At 46.7% G+C, this 19,355-nt stretch overlaps 1 protein-coding gene across 2 annotated transcripts in view; it reads right to left on the bottom strand.

Annotated features, from left to right (window-relative positions):
- Window positions 1-570: 570 nt before the first annotated feature.
- The window catches only part of USP43 (ubiquitin specific peptidase 43), a 61,046-nt gene continuing 42,261 nt past the window's right edge, over window positions 571-19,355 (bottom strand). For both annotated transcript variants that reach the window (XM_007457837.1, XM_007457838.1), the window contains exons 13-15: window positions 17,824-17,982; window positions 16,703-16,867; window positions 571-1,616 (exon numbers count right to left, since the gene is read on the bottom strand). In XM_007457837.1, coding sequence (XP_007457899.1) covers window positions 571-1,616; window positions 16,703-16,867; window positions 17,824-17,982 — 1,370 coding nt within the window. The remainder of the gene's footprint in view (window positions 1,617-16,702; window positions 16,868-17,823; window positions 17,983-19,355) is intronic.

The following is a 19,355-nucleotide window of genomic DNA, read 5'->3' as shown; positions in this document are numbered from 1 at the left end:
CCTAAAATCTCAATCATTTCTCTCCCACCTCATTATCGTAGAATCCTGCTTTAGTGTCACTATCACTTTTTTTTTTTTTGGCATCCTTAATGCTTTATCCCACAGAAGCATCAAGAGGAAAAGAAGATTTTCCTGTTAAGTCCACTATTTCCCAAAACAAAAAAAGTTTAAATAGGAGAAACCAATAACAATATTCGATTTGATACTGAAGATTCTTATTAACGAGGCTTCTTCACAGAGTTATGCTCTATGTTTTGCCCACATCCAATCGCTCCTTAGTAAAAGTACTCAGGCCCTGAAATTTAAACAAAACAGTAGTTCTTGCCTCGAAATGGTTATGCTGACCCACTAAAGCCCTCTTGTGGTCTGGTGGCATAAAAGCAGCCAACAAGGTATTTTTGGAATTAGGTGTTGGAAAACTAGATGTGGAGACCAAAAAATTTTTATTTTCAGGGGTCACAAGACAACTTGTCTTCCCCAAATCCCACTCTCAACACAGGCTGCCTACAGGTGCAGCTCAGGGCAGAGTCGCGAGGATGCCAGCTCCACACGTCACCGGAACACACACCATCAGAAGCTGGACTCGGGCAACGTTTTCTTCCGACCCAAGGACAGCGTGTGGTGCTTCACCTTTGGCAAGGTGCCGGAAGAAGTCTGCTCCCCGGGGACACTCCCCTGTGATGTGCCAAGGGCAGTGGCCCTCGGGAGCCTGCCGGCCTTGCGAGGGAGGCGCAGAGAGCTGGGCGCTGACCGGACGTCCCTTTCCAGGGAGCTGGCGGGGCCCCTGGCCGGGCTCTCTCGAATCCTGAGGGGTGGAGATGAGCCCCGGGCCCGCTCACTCACAGCTGGGCTCTGCCTGCCACTCACCGCCTCTGCCCTGCCACTCTTCCTGCTCTCCCTCTTCCAAAACACAGACCTCAGAAAGGGGAGGGCTCCCTGTGGGAATCTGTCTGTCGCGGGGTCCCTTCTCTCCACATTAGCCCTCATCTTGCCAAAGGTATTTGGGCAACTGTCTGCACTGTTTCTAGGTAACGTCGCAGCGCTGGGAGCCTTCTTGGGGGAGGGTGTTTGGCCACTGCTCCCCACCAGGCCACTTCCCTTACAGCTTGTCGTCCTTTGGCCCTCTGGCCGGGCTTGTTTCCCGCCGTCCATTGAGGACATCACTGTGAGAGGCAGGTCACACTGTCTGGGCAGCCTGATATCCTGACTTGCATTTTCCTTGAGGTTCCTTGCTGCGTTCGGGCCATCTGAGTTGCCAGGGACCGTGCAGCGGCCGGGGTGGCCCGAGGGGCAGGGCGCTTCGGCCAGCACTCTGTCGCCGGCTCGCCCACTATCTTCACCCTTAGCAGAGAGGGTGGTGTTTGACTTCTCATCCCCACCAGCAGTGCCCGTCAGCAGCGGCACGATGGACTGGCTCGTGGACCGAGGTCTCCGTCTGGACTCCAAGTACTCTACCAGCTCGACGGATGCACCCAGGGGTTTCTCCCTGGGGCCAAAAGACCACCGGAGGGGCATGGTCTTGAAGGTCCCCTGCTTGGCTCGGGAAGGGGTGGGCACCTTCATGCTGATGCTGCGGCCTTGGACACCCCGTGCCAAAGGCCTGGACTCCAAGCCTCCTGAAAGAGACACCAAGAGCATCAGTGCCCTAGTATCCCTCTGGCAGCAGTAAGAGTAGCTGCAAGGCCAGTCTGTCTAACAAGCACTGACCATGCACCTCTGATGGATCCGGCACTGTCCTGGGTGCTGGAGACACAGCAGTGAACAAGACATTATGGTTCCTGCCCTCGGGAGCATCATTGTTTTCACCCACTGTTCCACGGAATCCACTTATATATTGGAAGCCACAGGGCAAGCCAGTGCCAACGAAGGTAGCTGCATGCCAGGCAGTGCAGCCTCCCCAGAATACTCAGCCTCTGAGGCAGCTAGCCTAAGATTTAACATCATTTTCATTCATCTCTATATATATCGCCATGAAACAGAATGCTCAGCAAAAGTCCCTGCTTTTTCAGGTCAAATTAGGTGCTTGTACTTTTCCAGTGCACAAGTCTCAGATATTCTACCTTGGACTAAAAATAAGAAAAAGAAAAGAAGAGAAAAGGAAAAGTATTGTGTGTTTAATTCTCTCAGAACTGCCAGCTATACCTCCATTGTGTGTTTTGCAACATCTGTATATAGTTAGAAAGATGTTTTTGATATATATTGCTAAGGGCGAAATAGAGTCTTGAAAAACACAGAGTAATCCAACTTGCAAAAATATATACACACGTATATGTGTAGATGTGTGTGTATGTGCATGACGCGTGCATGTGAAAACATACAAAGAAGTATGGAGAAATAAATACCCCATACTTAAATAAATAAAATGAGAAGGTGTAGAGGGAACCATGGGGGTGCTGTGTATTTCTGATTTTCTTCTCAATTCTTTCCTCAATCTCAACATTTCTAAAGGGAACAGACATATACCCAGGTTGTGTATTTTTTTTTAAGACACAATCAGTTACCCAAAAAAATTCTATTTACAATAGCATCAAAAAGAATAAAATACTTAGTCATTAACTTAACCAAGGAGGTGACGTGTACACTGAAAACTAGAAAACGTTGCCAAAAGAAATGAAAGATGATGTAAATAAACGGAAGCGCATCCTGTGTTCGTGGGTTGGAAGATTTAATATTGTTAAAATGCCAATATTACCCAAAGCGATCTGTGGATTCGATGCAATCCCTATGAAAATCGCCGTGAGGTTTTGAACAGAAATAGAAAAACCCATCCTAAAATTCATATGGAATCTCAAGGGACCCCGAATAGCCAGTCACCAAAAAGACACATACTCTATATGATTCCACTCTATGAAGTATTCTGAGCAGCTGAAATCAGGGAGACAGAAAGTATAAAGGTGGCTGGGGAAGGAGGGAATAGGGAGTTGGTGTTTAACAGGTATAGAGTTTCAGATTTACAGATGAAAAGAGTTACAGGGATGGTGGTGGTTATAGGCCACACGACAATGTGAATGTACTCCATACAACTGAACTGTACACTTAAAGATGGTTAAGATGGCAAACAAAGTCTGTTATGTGTTTTTGGTTGTTTTTTTTTCTCCCCTGGCTTGTGGGATCTTAGTTCCCCGACCAGGGATTGAACCCGGGAACCTCGGCAATGAAAGAGCAGAGTGCTAACCACTGGACCGGCAGGGAATTCTCTGTTATGTGTATTTTAACACAATTAAAAAGAAAAAACAAGTTCAACAGTCATTGGCCATTGTACCATTAAGACACTTGATTTATGAGATGCCTGCCACCACTGAGAAAGAAATCTGCAGCTGAAGCCCACGTGGCACAAGGACAGTCAGCCTGGGTCAAGGACACCAGCCTCTCCACTCTCATCGCAGAGCACAAATGAGCTTCCAAAATGAGCCAGGACCACAACCACCAAAGCCAACCTCTGAGGTGTATGGAGAGGGACCAGGGTCCTTGGAGGCACAGGCGGGGGGCTCAGGAGGTCAAAGGAGCAGGTACAAGGGGTCCCCAAGGCGCCGGCAGAGAAAGCGCACAGACGTCAGCCAGTAGAGGTGCCAAGAAGGCGAGGGCGCAGAAAGCCCATCGACTCCACGAGGCATCTGATAGCATCTCTAAGGTTCCGCGGATCTTGCCTTTCAGGTTTTTCACAGATAATCTTCGGTATTTTTCTTTTTCTTTAAAGAATTTCTTCAGATTAGCCATCAATAGACACAATCTCACCCCAAATACTTTGTAATTCCAGTCCCAATTGACGTTGTTGCTCCATCATTAAATTCCCACACCTTGGAAGGAAAAGAAAAAAAAAAAAAAAAAAACTGTTCTGGGGGCTGAGACATGTGGGAAGGTTTTGATCCTGGTCCACAGCCCTGGGAAGGGCAGAAAAAGAGGAGCTTTGTATTAGGAGTCACAAAGCGGTGACGTTCAGCCTTTCAAAACGGGAGGCCCAGCCTGCAGCCCGGGCAGGTGGCAGATGACTTGGCCATGGCCTTAACCCACTCTCCATGCTTCTTCCCGGGCACCCAGCACCGGGCAGCAGCTCATGTCACGGGAAACACAGGTGCCCAGCAGCGCCCAGCTCCTCTTTCTCAAGATGCAGTGAGAAAGCACCTTGGCCATCATGATTTTATTTCATCCTGTTTGTTGGATCTGAGAGGGAGCGAGAGCTTTGGCTAAGAGGAGAAATGAATGGGAAAGCACCCAAGCAGATGCAGCACTTACTGTTCACCGAGTATCTTGCTTCTGGGGGAGGGGGAGGGTGGGGGATGGTAAGCCCTTCCCCTGGGGAGCCAGACCTCCAGGGATGCTGGGAGCTAGAGGCAGAGGTGGAGTTCAGAGACCCCTGAGCTATGCTTCCTTTCCCACCATGGAATCCGTGGCCTTGCTCACCCCCAGTCTGGCTTGAGAACCAGGAAGGGCCTAGAATCCGAAGCCACATTGAGGACATGAATGGTTAAGTGCTTCCTGAGGTTGTATAAGCCCCAGGGCATATATAGGAGCTTCCCAGGTCCCCCAGAGCCCTGCTCACACAGATGGCTCCGGGGCAGCCTGGGGGCACAGACCCCACCACACAGGGGCCCTGGAGCCGGTGGACGCTGCGCTGAGAAATGCCACATCTGCTCCTCTGTGACTTTTTCTCCTGGGCTAATTAAATCGGTCACTGACCTGGCCTCACTAGGTGTGCTGTGAGCAGGGGGTGGGGGCTCTTCTCACCATCCTCAGCCCACCTGCAACAGGACAAGACTTTTCCTCGTCCCGTCAAGGGTGTCCCCGACTTACGCACTCAGTAAATATTTAATGAGAGCCTACTGGGTGCCAAGGACTGTTTGCAGCGCTGGGGATACAGCTGTGGATAAAGTACAATGTGCCTGTTCCTTATTGGGCTTGACAGAAAAGCAAAAATACTTCCCATGGGATGTAGAGATAAGAGCTAGGATGAAGAAGAAGGGGGAAATAGAGGGTCCTCAGTGAGGAGAGACCTGAGAGAAGGGAGGAAGCTGCGTGGAGATCTGGCGATAACAGGTTCCAGGCAGAGGGAGCTGCAAGTGCAAAGGCCCTGAGGCACAGGCAAGCTCGGTGGGTCAGGGAAGCAGCAAAGAGACCTCCAGGGCTGTAACCAAGGGAGAAAAGGGCCCTAACTAGGCCCTAACTAAGCCCCAACCTGTATTTGGAGACATCTCTGTCTCTGGTTGCACAGTGCAACCTGGGGCAAGCCTGACCCCTAAACTTTTCTCGGGTCCCCCAGAAAGTAAGGAGAAGCTGCACAGAACAGCTGAGCCTTGTTCACTTCTGTGACTGAGCTGGCAGGACAAGGCTGGCGAGGGGAAACGTTGCCTCAGGAGCCAAGGCCACTGCCCCGTCCATCATTCCAAGAACCATGGCCACTCAGGAGAGGGTGGAAGGAAGCCCCGACAGGCAGAAACAGAAAAATAAAAACACAGCTAAGGGGGTCTGGCAGTCAGAGAATAAGAATAAATAGAACCAGGGGCTTCCCTGGTGGCGCAGTGGTTGAGAATCTGCCTGCTAATGCAGAGGACACGGGTTCAATCCCTAGTCTGGGAAGATCCCACATGCTGCAGAGCAACTAGGCCCGTGAGCCACAACTACTGAGCCTGCGCGTCTGGAGCCTGTGCTCCGCAACAAGAGAGGCCGCGATAGTGAGAGGCCCGCGCACCGCGATGAAGAGTGGCGCCCGCTTGCTACAACTAGAGAAAGCCCTCGCACAGAAACGAAGACCCAACACAGCCCCAAAATAAATAAATAAATTTAAAAATAAATAAATAAATACTCCTGTTCTCTGTTAAAAAAAAAAAAAAAAGAATAAACAGAACCATCAGAACAGGCCCTTTTGAGCCATTAAAGAAAAACAGACAAAATTAAACTGTCAAGGAGATTCAAGTGTAGAACAACAGGAGACTGAAGAATGTGACTTTCAGGTTTTAAAATTCAGTAAATGAATTGAAGGCATGCAGGGCCACTGTTAAGACTCAAATTAGTGGCCTGAAGTGATCTTGAAATTTATGACATTTGGTAAATTTCACAAATTTTATAATTGTGAAAGCAATGTTTCATGCCATAGAGCAAAATGACAAAGCGACAGAAATCACAGGGAAAAGCTAGGAGACTTGGAGGACAGATCTAGGAGACCCAAGAGGCAAATAATAGGAATCTGAAAAGTAGGCAAGACAATAATTAAACCAAAACAGCATTTCTCTAAAGAAAAGTCTGCATCTGTAGAAGGAGAGGCCTCCACAAGTCCCAGGCAGGTTTGAGGAAAAAACACAAACCCAGGCATATTCTGGTAGAATTTCTAAACTCCAAGGTCAAAGACAGAATTTTAAAAGCTTCCAGCCAGAAAGAACAAGTGACTCTCATGTGAAAAAGAAGAACTTCTCACCTGCAACCCTGGGGCCTCGTAGACCGTGGGAAAACATCCACAGATGCCCGAAAGAAAAGGACTGCAACCCAAGAGCCCTTCACCAGTCAACCTGCCATTCACTCCCCGGGAAAAGAAAATATTTCTGGCTCTGCAGAGGAAGACCATGTTATGCATACCTGAAAAGAATTCTGACCAAACACTAAAAATCACCACCGAGACCTGAAGATAGAAGGTGATGAAAAGAAGACAGACAGCGGTGTCCAGTGCAGTCGTGTACCATCCACCCTCACAGGGGACAGGTGGTCTTAGGATGTGTTACATGAAGTTAAGTTGGTGTGTTTGGGACAGGAAAGGGACAGCAAGAGTAATTCTGATTACAGTCTGGAACAGAGTAGGAAACCATCTAGGCAAAATCTAAGAACTGGGGACTGACGAGGGGGTGCTGTTGAAACAGACCAGAGAGAGCCTGGGAAAGCATCTCAAAGCTCTCATTTGGGGGGAATGACATGGAAGCACTGAAAGGTCTCATCAGGGAAAAGAGAGAAGGCAGTGATGAAACAGAATGACTCGCAGGAAATAGCAGGCTTCTCGTATCCATGTAATAATTGGAAAATGCCTTTGATTTTAAATATAGGGAAGGATAAGGTAAGAATTAACAAGATGGAAAAGAGCAGCACTTCCCACTGAACCAGGAGAAAAAAGGGAACACACAGCAACATGATCAAATCAGTAAAAATAAGAAAAAAGCATCGGTGATAGAAATTTTTTTTTAATGAAATGAAATATATACACTCCTATATATCAAATAGATAACCAACAAGGCCCTACTGTATAGCACAGGGAACTACATCAATATTTTGTAATAACCTATAAGGGAAAAGAATCCAAAGAAGAATATATATATATATATATATATATATATATATATATATATATGTGTGTGTGTGTGTATATATATATATATGTGTGTGTGTGTGTGTGTGTGTGTGTATATATATATATATATGTATGAATGTATGTATGTATGTATGTATGTATGTATAGGACTTACTTACTTGGTGGCGCAGCAGTTAAGAATCCGCCTGCCAATGTAGGGGACACAGGTTCGAGCCCTGGTCCAGGAAGATCCCATATGCCGCAGAGCAGCTAAGCCCGTGCATCACAACTACTGAGCCTGGGCTCTAGAGCCCACGAGCCACAACAACTGAGCCTATGTGCCACAACTACTGAAGCCCCCGCGCCTAGAGCTCGTGCTCTGCAACAAGAGAAGCCCACGCACTGCAACGAAGAGTAGCCCCCGCTCGCTGCAACTACAGAAAACCCACCCGCAACAACGAAGATGCAAAGCAACCAAAAATAAATAAATAAATTTATTTTTTAAAAAAAGTATATGGACTTGCATACGGATCATAACTGAATCACTGTGCTGTGTATACCTGAAACTAACACGATACCGTAAATCAACTTTACTTCAATAAAAAAAAAATCTCTATGAGAAAATGTACAAAAAAAATAAAATGACATGAAATCAAGTTTGGTAGTTGATTTTAAGTATGAATGGACTGAAGTTTCCCTTTGTAAGACATGCTTTGAATTTTTTACATTTAAAAAACAAAACAAAACACAGCAACATACTGTTTCTCAGAAACCACTTAAAACTAACTCAAAAAGAGAGGTTTATAAAGTAAAAGAGAAGGGCAAAATGATACCAGGCAAATGCAAGCAAGAAGAAAGAAAGAAGGGGTGGAATTATTCATCTCAAACAAAGTAGAATTTATGATTAAAAGCATTAAGCAGGGCTTCCCTGGTGGCGCAGTGGTTGAGAGTCCGCCTGCCGATGCAGGGGACACGGGTTCGTGCCCCGGTCCGGGAAGATCCCACATGCCGTGGAGCGGCTGGGCCCGTGAGCCATGGCCGCTGAGCCTGCGCGTCCGGAGCCTGTGCTCCGCAACGGGAGAGGCCACAACAGTGAGAGGCCCGCGTACCGCAAAAAAAAAAAAAAAAAAAAATGCTCAACATCGCTAATTATCAGAGAAATGCAAATCAAAACTACAATGAGGTATCACCTCACGCCGGTCAGAATGGCCATCGTTAAAAAGTTAATAAATGCTGGAGAGGGTGTGGAGAAAACGGAACCCTCCTTCACTGTTGGTGGGAATGTAAACTGGTGCAGCCGCTATGGAGAACACTATGGAGGTTCCTTTAAAAACTAAAAACAGAACTACCATATCATCCAGCAATTCCACTCCTGGGCATATACCCTGAGTAAAAGCTAATTTGAAAAGATACATGCACCCTTATGTTCACAGCTGCCCTATTTACAATAGTCAAAACATGGAAACAACCTAAATGCCCATCGACAGATGAATGGATAAAGAAGATGTGGTACAAATACACTTACTCTCAGCCATAAAAAAGAATGAAATAATGCCATTTGCAGCAACATGGATGGACCTAGAGATGATCATACTAAGAGAAGTAAGTCAGACAAAGACAGCTATCATATGATATCACTTATATGTGGAATCTAAAATATGACACAAATGAACTTATTTACAAAACAGAAACAGACGCACAGACAGAGAATACAAACTTACCGTTACCAAAGGGGAAAGGGGGTGGGGGAGGGATAAATTAGGAGTTTGGGATTAGCAGATGCCAACTACTATATATAAAACAAACAACAAGGTCCTACTTTATAGCACAGGGAACTATTTCAGTATCTTATTCTATATTCAATAATGGAAAAGAATATAAAAAAGAACACATATATATGTATATTTAAAACTGAATCACTTTGCTGTACACCAGAAACTAACACAACATTATAAATCAACTGTATTTCAATTAAAAAACAAAAAGACATAGGGAAATTGAATGCAACAATCAACCCACCTAATTTAATAAAGCTCACATTCCTCAGAAGACAATGTACATTATTTTGTGTATACACAGAACACTGACAAAATAATCATCACGTAGTTACTCGATCACAAAAAGGGAATCATTTTTGAAAACCACATTTTTTGGATCACAATCCATAAAATTAGGCATAAAGAATAAAAGGGTGACCAAAACCTCTTAAATATTTGACACCCAGATAACCTTTAGATCAAAGAGGAAATCAAAACTGAAACAACATACTATTTGGAAAGCAATGAAAAAGAAAAACAAAACCTTTGAGGCTCAATAAAGCCATAGAGGAAATTTACCATCAGGAGCACTGACACTGAAACGCTTTACTCTCAGGGCCCCTCCTCTGCAAAGGACTTTAGCAATTTTTTCACATGGTCATGTTTTTATAACAATTGCAAAAGTAAGGTATTTCTTTGTCCTTTTTCTTATAGAGCCTCTCCCAATACCCATCCCCAATTATTTAAGTTGCATACCCCACAAAACTTGGATCTGTTCATTTTTGTTTTAAAATGCCTTCGTTATTATGAGGTCCCATAACCAGAGCTACCAGAAGGATGAAGTTGCCAAGCTATCAGTGTTTCTCTACAGGGGACTGCTGGCATTTGGGAAGGACAGGTCTGTACCACATGGTACCATCCCTGGGCATTGCAAGACATTTAGCATCCCTGCCCCCTGGGGACTAAATGCCAATCATGCCCTCTACTCATTTTGACAGTAAAAAAAAGTCTCCCACATACTCGTGGGGAGAGGAGTTAGTACCAATCACTGTTGAAAGCCTATGTGCTGGATTTTGATCTTGCCCAGGGCTTAGTATTAACAGTAAAATAAAGCTGGATTTTCAACCATCTCAGAGCTTCTCAAACAGGTTTCAAATCTATCACCATTATATTCAGACTCCAAGAGGGAATGCTGCCTTTGGAAGGGAGGCTCTGGCAGTGTCCGAAAGGAATAGCCTTGAATTTGGAAATTTTTTTCAACATTTTTATTGGAGTATAATTGCTTTACAATGGTGTGCTAGTTTCTGCTTCATGACAAAGTCAATCAGTTATACATATACATATATCCCCATATCTCCTCCCTCTTGCGTCTCCCTCCCACCCTCCCTATCCCACCCCTCTAGGTGGTCACAAAGCACCGAGCTGATCTCCCTGTGCTATGCGGCTGCTTCCCACTAGCTATCTATTTTACATCTGGTAGTGTATATATGTCCATGCCACTCTCTCACTTTGTCCCAGCTTACCCTTCCCCCTCCCCACATCCTCAAGTCCATTCTCTAGTAGGTCTGTGTCTTTATTTCCATCTTACCCCTAGGCTCTTCATGACATTTTTTTTTCTTAGATTCCATATATATGTGTTAGCATACGGTATTTGTCTTTCTCTTCCTGACTTATTTCACTCTGTATGACAGACTCTAGGTCTATCCACCTCACTATAAATAACTCAATTTCGTTTCTTTTTATGGCTGAGTAATATTCCATTGTATATATGTGCCACATCTTCTTTATCCATTCATCCGATGATGGACACTTAGGTTGTTTCCATCTCCTGGCTATTGTAAATAGAGCTGCAATGAACATCTTGGTACGTGACTCTTTTTGAATTACGGTTTTCTCAGGGTATATGCCCAGTAGTGGGATTCCTGGGTCGCATGGTAGTTCTATTTGTAGTTTTTTAAGGAACCTCCATACTGTTCTCCATATTGGCTGTATCAATTCACATTCCCACCAGCAGTGCAAGAGTGTGCCCTTTTCTCCACACCCTCTCCAGCATTTATTGTTTCTAGATTTTTTGATGATGGCCATTCTGACCAGTGTGAGATGATATCTCATTGTAGTTTTGTTTTTTTTGTTTTTTGTTTTTTTTTGCTGTATGCAGGCCTCTCACTGTTGTGGCCTCTCCCGTTGCGGAGCACAGGCTCTGGACGCGCAGGCTCAGGGGCCATGGCTCACGGGCCCAGCCGCTCTGCGGCACGTGGGATCTTCCCGGACCGGGGCACGAACCCGCGTCCCCTGCATTGGCAGGCGGACTCTCAACCACTGCGCCACCCGGGAAGCCCCTCGTTGTAGTTTTGATTTGCATTTCTCTAACGATTAATGATGTTGAGCATTCTTTCATGTGTTTGTTGGCAACCTGTATATCTTCTTTGGAGAAATGTCTATTTAGGTCTTCTGCCCACTTTTGGATTGGGTTGTTCGTTTTTCTGTTATTGAGCTGCATGAGCTGCTTGTAAATTTTGGAGATGAATCCTTTGTCAGTTGCTTCATTTGCAAATATTTTCTCCCACTCTGAGGGTTGTCTTTTGGTCTTGTTTATGGTTTCCTTTGCTGTGCAAAAGCTAAGAGCCACAGGGCCAGGACTCTGGCAACCAGAGGGAGCGGGTCTATTTGCAGCCCGGTTACTTCCCAGGCGACCTTGTGACTGGTTACGTGGTTACGTCCGGGGCTCAGCTTTCTCCTTGGTAAAAGGGCTATCATTTCACCTCTCCCAGAGTTCTGAATGAGTAGATGAGATAAGTAACACGCCTGCAAGGGCCTGGAGGGCGGTTATTCTGCAACATTACTTCTCTTCCCATCCCAGCCCTCTCTGTCTCTCTGGGGAGTTTTCTGGAGCTATGCCCGACGCCTGTCTGAGTACCCTGCTGAAAAGTTGGCCATCTTTTGAAGTTGCCTCCTTAAGGGGTGTGAAACACATTTCTTCTTGGGAGAACTGAGAAATGGCCCAAGGTCCTACGCCTCTGGACAGACCTGGGATGAATTTATGAGCTTGTCAGTGGCTCATGCTGATGGGGGATGGACAAGCTGGGGAAGGAATGCCTTTTTTTTGTTCACCAGACACTACCCTAAATGTGCAGTCATAAAAATGTGAAGGGAAAAGAAACGCCCAGACAGGGTGAGTCAGAATATAATGCATGAAATAGTACGCCAACACAGAGCAGATTCTAAGGAAATCAGACCGCTGTGATCTGCAGGGGTTAGTGGTGCAATCAGCCTTCTGTCTAGTAGTGAGATATTGGGAGCCAAAATGCTGAACATGGAGGAATAATTCACCAAAATTTGATACATAAACCGTAATAACCAGAGGGTTGGAGTCCATGACAATCTAAAACCACCTGCCGCTTTAAAATTCTATCATCAGGGGACTTCCCTGGTGGCGTAGTGGTTAAGAATCTGCCTGCCAATGCAGGGGACACGGGTTCAAGCCCTGGTCTGGGAAGATCCCACATGTCGTGGAGCAACTAAGCCCGGGCGCCACAACTACTGAGCCTGTGCTCTAGAGCCCGCGTGCCACAACTACTGAAGCCCACGTGCCTAGAGCCCGTGCTCCGCAACAAGAGAAGCCACCGCATTGAGAAGCCCGCGCACTGCAACGAAAAGTAGCCCTCGCTCGCCGCAACTACAGAAAGCCCGCCCATAGCAATGAAGATCCAACGCAGCCAAAAATAAATAAATTAATTAATTAAAAAAAAAAAATTCTGTCATCGTATTTATTCCCTCCCAAATATGTAACAAGAGCCTGGGACACACCAGGAACTGTGTTAGCTACTTTGATAGGACAGTAACTTAAAGTGTAAAGAAATAAGTAGCTGACGAATAAACACACAAACACCCCAACAATTTCACTCCCAGGTAAATAGCCAACAGAAATGCAGACATACGTACAACAGAAAGGCATGAACAAAAATGGTCATAGCCGTACTACTAGTAATAGCCCCAAACGGAAACAACCCCAATATCCAACCACAATGGAATAAATAAGCAAAATGTAATCTATTCCTACAATGTGGGAGGTTTTGATGAGGGAAGTGGAGTATCCCATCAGGGTGCAAAAGGACACCAGCAGACGTTTCCCAAAGACAGTCCGTCACATGCCTTCACCACAAAACGTGTGTGGATTTTTGGAGAATCCACAAATAACTCAAGAATCCGGAAATCTCTAACGACTCAAAGTGCTTCCCCTGACGATCAAGCCAAGCTTCTCCAGGTCAGCCTCTGAGATCAAATCCAGCCCATCCGTGAACCCCTCGGACATAAGGTGGTTCTCCCCACCCTACCCATCATGATTTCTTTTCCAAATGCCTGCTTTTGCCTTTTTATTGACAATGGCCAACAGTCAATAGACAACAATCTCTCTTTCTCTCTCTCTCTCATATGTACAATTAAACTTGCGTGCAGAGAACCTGTAACAGAGAACAAACATGACTCCATGTTGGATCTATTTCTTTAGCTGTAACCCTTGTGCTCTGTTGCCTATCTCAGTCAGGCTGGCTCTGCACCTTTTGTAAAAGAATGTTGCCTAGAGCCTGAAATATACAGTGATAGCCCATTTTCAAGGCGCTGACCTTTAAAGGTGTAACAATTTCCCATTCACGTAGAGATAAAAAGTTGCAGAACAGAAAATAACAATTCTCCTGTTGGAGGTTTATAGGAACATTGTGACCAGACCTACCTGGGCAGCTGCAAGAACAAAGGATTCCTGCCCTGAGAAGTGTGCAAGGACCAGCCACACCCCCTCCCCTTTTAGTATAAGGAAAGCTTGATTTCTACCTTGGGTAGATGGTTCTTTGCGGCACGAACCCGCCATCTTCTCGGCCTGCTGGCTTAACAAATAAAGTCGCTATTCCTTGCGCCAACACTATAGTCTCTTGATTTATTGGCCTGTCATGCGGTGAGCAGTACAAGCTTAGACTCGGTAACAAACTTTATGTGTCTGAGTTATTTTGGGTTGGTTTGTGTTTTTTGTTTGTTTGTTTGTTTTTGCAGTACGCGGGCCTCTCACCGTTGTGGCCTCTCCCGTTGCAGAGCACAGGCTCCGAACGCTCAGGCTCAGCGGCCATGGCTCACGGGCCCAGCCGCTCCGCCGCATGTAGGATCTTCCCGGACCGGGGCACGAACCCGTGCCCCCTGCATCGGCAGGCAGACTCCCAACCACCGCGCCACCAGGGAAGCCCTGTTTTTTTGTTTGTTTGTTTCTGATAAATGGAATAAAGTGAAAAAAGCATTGATACATACCACAAATATACGTCTCACCAATATAATGTTGAACAAAAGAAGTCAAAGAAAAAAGAATGTGTGGGCTTCCCTGGTGGCGCAGTGGTTGGGAGTCCGCCTGCCGATGCAGGGGAGACGGGTTCGTGCCCCGGTCTGGGAAGATCCCCCATGCCGCGGAGCGGCTGGGCCCGTGGGCCATGGCCGCTGAGCCTGCGAATATGGGGCCTGTGCTCCGCAGCGGGAGGGCCCACAGCGGTGAGAGGCCCGTGTACCAAAAAAAAAAAAAAAAAAAAAAAAAGAATGTGTGACTCCATTTATATAAAGTTTCCAACGAGGCAAAACTAATCAATGTGTTAGAAGTCAGAATAATACTTCCTGCTGGAAAGGAGGGAAACAGTGAAGATTGAGAAGGATACGGGGTCGGGGTGGCGGGAGGTAGAGATGACCTAGAACTTTCTATTGCTTAATCTCAGTGACAGTTACATGGGTGTGTTGTATGATAATTCATCAGATGTACACTTGTGATCAGTACACTTTACTGTATATACGTGGTACGTCAATTAAAATTTTTTTATTTCAAAAGACAAATCAGGAGCTAACAGGAAACATGGAAACTAAAAGTAATTAGAATGTGCTGCCACCTTCTGATGGAAGGAACACAGAGGCTAAAGATACGCAGACAGACAGACACACACACACGTGTTTTTCTGAAAACGTGTGTTTCTGTAGTTATTGCCTCTACCTCCTGCATGATCATCACATTCTCCCTCTAGTCGGGATCATCTGAATGCTAACATGCTCCGTTATTTCTTATTTGGCAAAGAAAACCCCAAAGTGCTGTCAGCCCACATCCCTCTGCAGCTACTGCCTCTTTAATCACAGTCTTTGATGGAACCCATATCCACTGTCAATTCTTTAACCCAGTACCTTTTCCACCTGTTACTGACAGCTTCCATTCGTTCCAAACCATGAGAGATGTTCTTGGCAAGTCACTGGTGACCTTCCAGCCCGACGGTCACTTACCCATCTTCACCCTACTCAGCCTCTCAACAGTATGTGACACAGCTGGCTTCTTCCTCCTTGAAAGATTCCCCTTTTTTGCATCTGTGACCCATGTTTGCCCAGTTTTCTTCCTATTTCACAGACCACTCCTCTGTTTCTTTGCTGTTCTCTCTGCCTTTGCTCAACCTCTAGATGTAGGAGAGCTCCAGGGTTGGTCTTAGCTCTTTACTTGTTTCTATCTGTATAATTTCCCTACGAGAGCTCAGCCAGCCCCGTGGCTTTAAAGTCCATCCGTGTGGTGATGACCCTCAAATATTTTTCTCCACTCCTTAGTTATCATCTTGATTTGGATGTCTTACCGGAGTCTCAAAATGACCATGTCAAACATTTGATTTCCCTCTAAAATTGACCCTGCATCCTAGCCAAGCAAGCCCTTCCCATCTGTACTATTACTGGTCACCTAGTTATGCAGACACCAAGCAAAGAGTCCTCCTTGGTTCCTCTCTCCCTCACACCCCAAACCTGCAAATCCTGTTAGCTCTATCTTCAAATATACCCCGAATCTGACCACCTCGTACCTCACCCACTAATCCAAGCCACCACCCGCTCTCGCCTGGAAAACCACAGCCAGACCTCTCAACCTGGGCTTCTGGCTTCCTACCCGTCCTGTGATGCATTCACACAGCAGCCAAAGTAGGCTTTGCAAAAGTATCAGATTGATTACTTGCTGCTCAAATTTCCCAGTAGCTCCCACCCACCCCGCAATTGGAATACAATGCAAACTTGGTACCATGCGCCAAAGGCACGCTCCCAACTAGCTCCTGTCACTCCCCTCCTCATTCACGGTGCTCTGGCCGCAGCTCCGGTCTCTCCTGCACCCCCCCACCCCCCATCCCACGCTCACTCCCACCTCACAGCCCTCACCCTGATAGTGCGGAGCACACGCCCAGACTTTACATGACTCACTCGCACTCAGGCCTCTGCTCCAAACTCACCTCCTCGGAAAGGCCTTCCCCCACCCGCCCTACCTAACGGGCCCTCTGCATCCCTTCTCCCCCACCCCTGGCATAGATACCTTCTTCCCTTGATGATTTACCTCCTCGCCCTTATCCCTGCTTTACATCCCATCGTGAAACTCATTCACTCGTTGATGCGTTGTCGGCCCCCTTTAGATGGTCAGCTCCAGGGAGCACAGAAAGAAGGCACCTGCAGCCAGAGGGTAGTGGGCAGGGGGCGGGCCAGGTCCTGAGAGCCCCGATTTGGGAAATCAATAAACCTCTCGTACCGAGGGACTCGATACACTCCAAGCCATGAAGTGCCAGCACCTTCATAAAGTTGAGGAGTGGCGGTCGTTACAGAAAATGAAAGTAAGCTCAGCAAGTTTAACCAACGTGATCGAACGTACCCTTTTCTTGGCTGGGGAGGCTCCTGGTGCAGGAGGCAGGCCCAGGCAGCTGGGGCCGGGCAGGGCCGGGGGTGGAGCTCCAGGACAGCAGGCTGCCCCTCGTGCTACCATCACTGCTCCCAAGCCGGAGGAGCCAGTGATCGGACAAGGAGGAACTGGTGGAACCTGTTGGAGCACAGAGAGGGCAGGCTGGACCCAACTCCATCCTTTGGGGCCCCCCGGGCACCTCTCACGGCCAGATTCCCATCCCCGAGCCCGGAGCTACAGAACCAGAGTAGAATTACAGAAACGAGACTGAATCTCTGGAGGAGAAACTATAATTGACGAACCATGAGACCAAGACTACACATTTAGGGAAAGGCACTCGGGCACAGAAAGGACAGAATGTTGATGAGAACTGAAAGGCTTTTCGTGAAATTCCTGGTCGCCAAGTCCAGTTTTCTAAATATGGCATGTTTTTCACTCTCGCCACGTCTACCTTCTGTGAAAAGAAGGCAGACTTTGCATTACGGTGGGTTTAGACCTGCTGGGGCATCTGGTTTTACTTGGCCATTTTCCAACAATCTGGGCGCAGAAGATCTGAGTCATTTTTTTAAAAATGTTCTTTCGCTCCAAAGTAAGGATGGCTGGTTCGCAGAGTGAAATCTGTCACACAAAAAGGTGCGTTTTGACCCTTCTTTTCCATCCCCAGACTGCCAAGCAAGTTTGAGGTTGTCTAATAAACGTATCTCTGGGGTGTGGTTAAGTAGCTATTTCCTATTAAGGCCCCTCATCCCTTATAACTGCCCTTCCCTTTCTACCGGGACTAATGCAGGGTTATACTGCACAAGCTTAATTAAGATCTGGCTCAGTATGGGTGGGAGCGGAAATATGGAATCCCATGCTCCCAAGAACCACCTGCCACAGATACAAAATCGTATTGCTTTTCCCGTTCTTGCCTTTCAGTATGTCCCTCCCACGTCCTTGCAAAGGGGACACTAGTCTGAAGGGCTCTACACGCTCTGTAGCAGCGAAGCTTCCTCTTTCAGATCCTTGCCGACCTCTCCCGGGCCTCGACGTTTGATAGAGCATCCTCCCCGTTCCCAATCCTCCCCTCTCCTGCAAGGACCAGCAAAACCTACCTCTCATGGAGCTGCTGGCTGACCAGGGAGGGATGCTGTTTCTCTTCTGATAAAACAGGATGTAAGCCCCTCGCGTATTGACCTCATCTTCTAGAAGCGGTTCCACCGTGCTGTCGTCATAACTGTACCACTGGCCATCCAGAGAGTTCCGGCAGTAGGCTGCGAAGGTCCAAACCCCAAGTCCCCATTATTGGAGCCCCCCAAAGCAGGAAGACATTTCCCACTGGCATGGCTGAAAAACTGGACGTTTGTAATAGAAACAATGGACCATTTTTAGCCAGAAGTGAATGTGGCAGAATCAGCAAGCATAACCAGTTACACACCCAGATGCTCACTGATCAAGCGAGCTGTTACCACACAAGCTGAATCCTTACGTTTTAGAGCCTGCTCAGGCAAAATCTCCAATAAGAGGGAGTCCCAATTTGTAACATTTATGGGAGTCCCAGGCAATAAGGCCAATGCTCACCCCCGCTCTTTTGAGGACCTTCAAAATGCATGTCTCTGATTCAGTACACAAGGAAAATATGCACTTGGGATTATGGTACACTTCTTTCCTACCTAAGAACTGCAGTCAAACATTTAAGAAAATGTTCATAAATAAGATTCTCACCACCTTCTAAACAAGTACGAGAAATAGTCCTCTCCTCTCCCTCCACACCTCAGTAAATGGCTCCATAACTATTCCACAACCATTCCATAACCATAATTCGGAAGTCAGCCAACATTTTTCTGTAATGGGCCAAACAGACAATGTTTTAGGCTTTGCAGGTCCCCGATGGCCACATACGGTCTCTGCCATGTATTCTTGTTGTTTCGGCTGGTTTTTTTAAAAACCACTTTCTAGAATGTAAAAACCATTTTTAACTCATGGGCCGTACAAATACGGGTGCCAGACTGGATGTGGCCCACAAGCCACACTTTGCTGGCTCCTGCACCAGCCCAAGGCAGGCACGGAGAAGTTCGTCTCTGCTGCTCCTTTTCTCTTCCACCCCACGCTGAGTCCAAAAGCCAGTCTCGCTGATCCTCTTTCCAAAATATGTCTTGAATACCCTGTCATCACCCAAGTCCCAGCCAACACCATCTCTCACTTGAGCCCCAGAAACTTCCTCCTAACTGGAATTCCCACTTCCACTCTTGTGCTACCCAATTCTCTGCTCGAGCTAAGACCTCAGTTTGTGAACTAGATTATGTCTTTATTCCTCTGCCTAAAACCTTTGAATGGCTTCCCATCACCCTCTGAAAAAAGCGCAAACTCTTGTCCGTGGCCCACAGGGCCTTCGGACCCAGCCCCATCTCATGTCACTTTCCCCTTCGGCCACAACAGGCTTTCATCAGTTCTTAAACACGCAAACTCCGCCTCAGGGCCTTCACGCAGGCTAGTAGCTCTGCCCATGTCTTCCTCCCATTATTCACACAGCTAGTTCCACCTCATCCTTCAGCTCTTGACCTAAAAAAGTAACATCCTCAGGGAGGCCTTATCTGTATCTCAGACACATCAACCAATCACCTTTTCATGACACCAAGTAGGGAAA

This window comes from Lipotes vexillifer, unplaced genomic scaffold (assembly GCF_000442215.2).
Source record: "Lipotes vexillifer unplaced genomic scaffold, Lipotes_vexillifer_v1.1 scaffold611, whole genome shotgun sequence".
Taxonomy (NCBI): domain Eukaryota; kingdom Metazoa; phylum Chordata; class Mammalia; order Artiodactyla; family Lipotidae; genus Lipotes; species Lipotes vexillifer.
The sequence above is the reverse complement of the archived record's forward strand: the minus strand, read 5'-3'. Positions and strand labels throughout refer to the sequence as shown.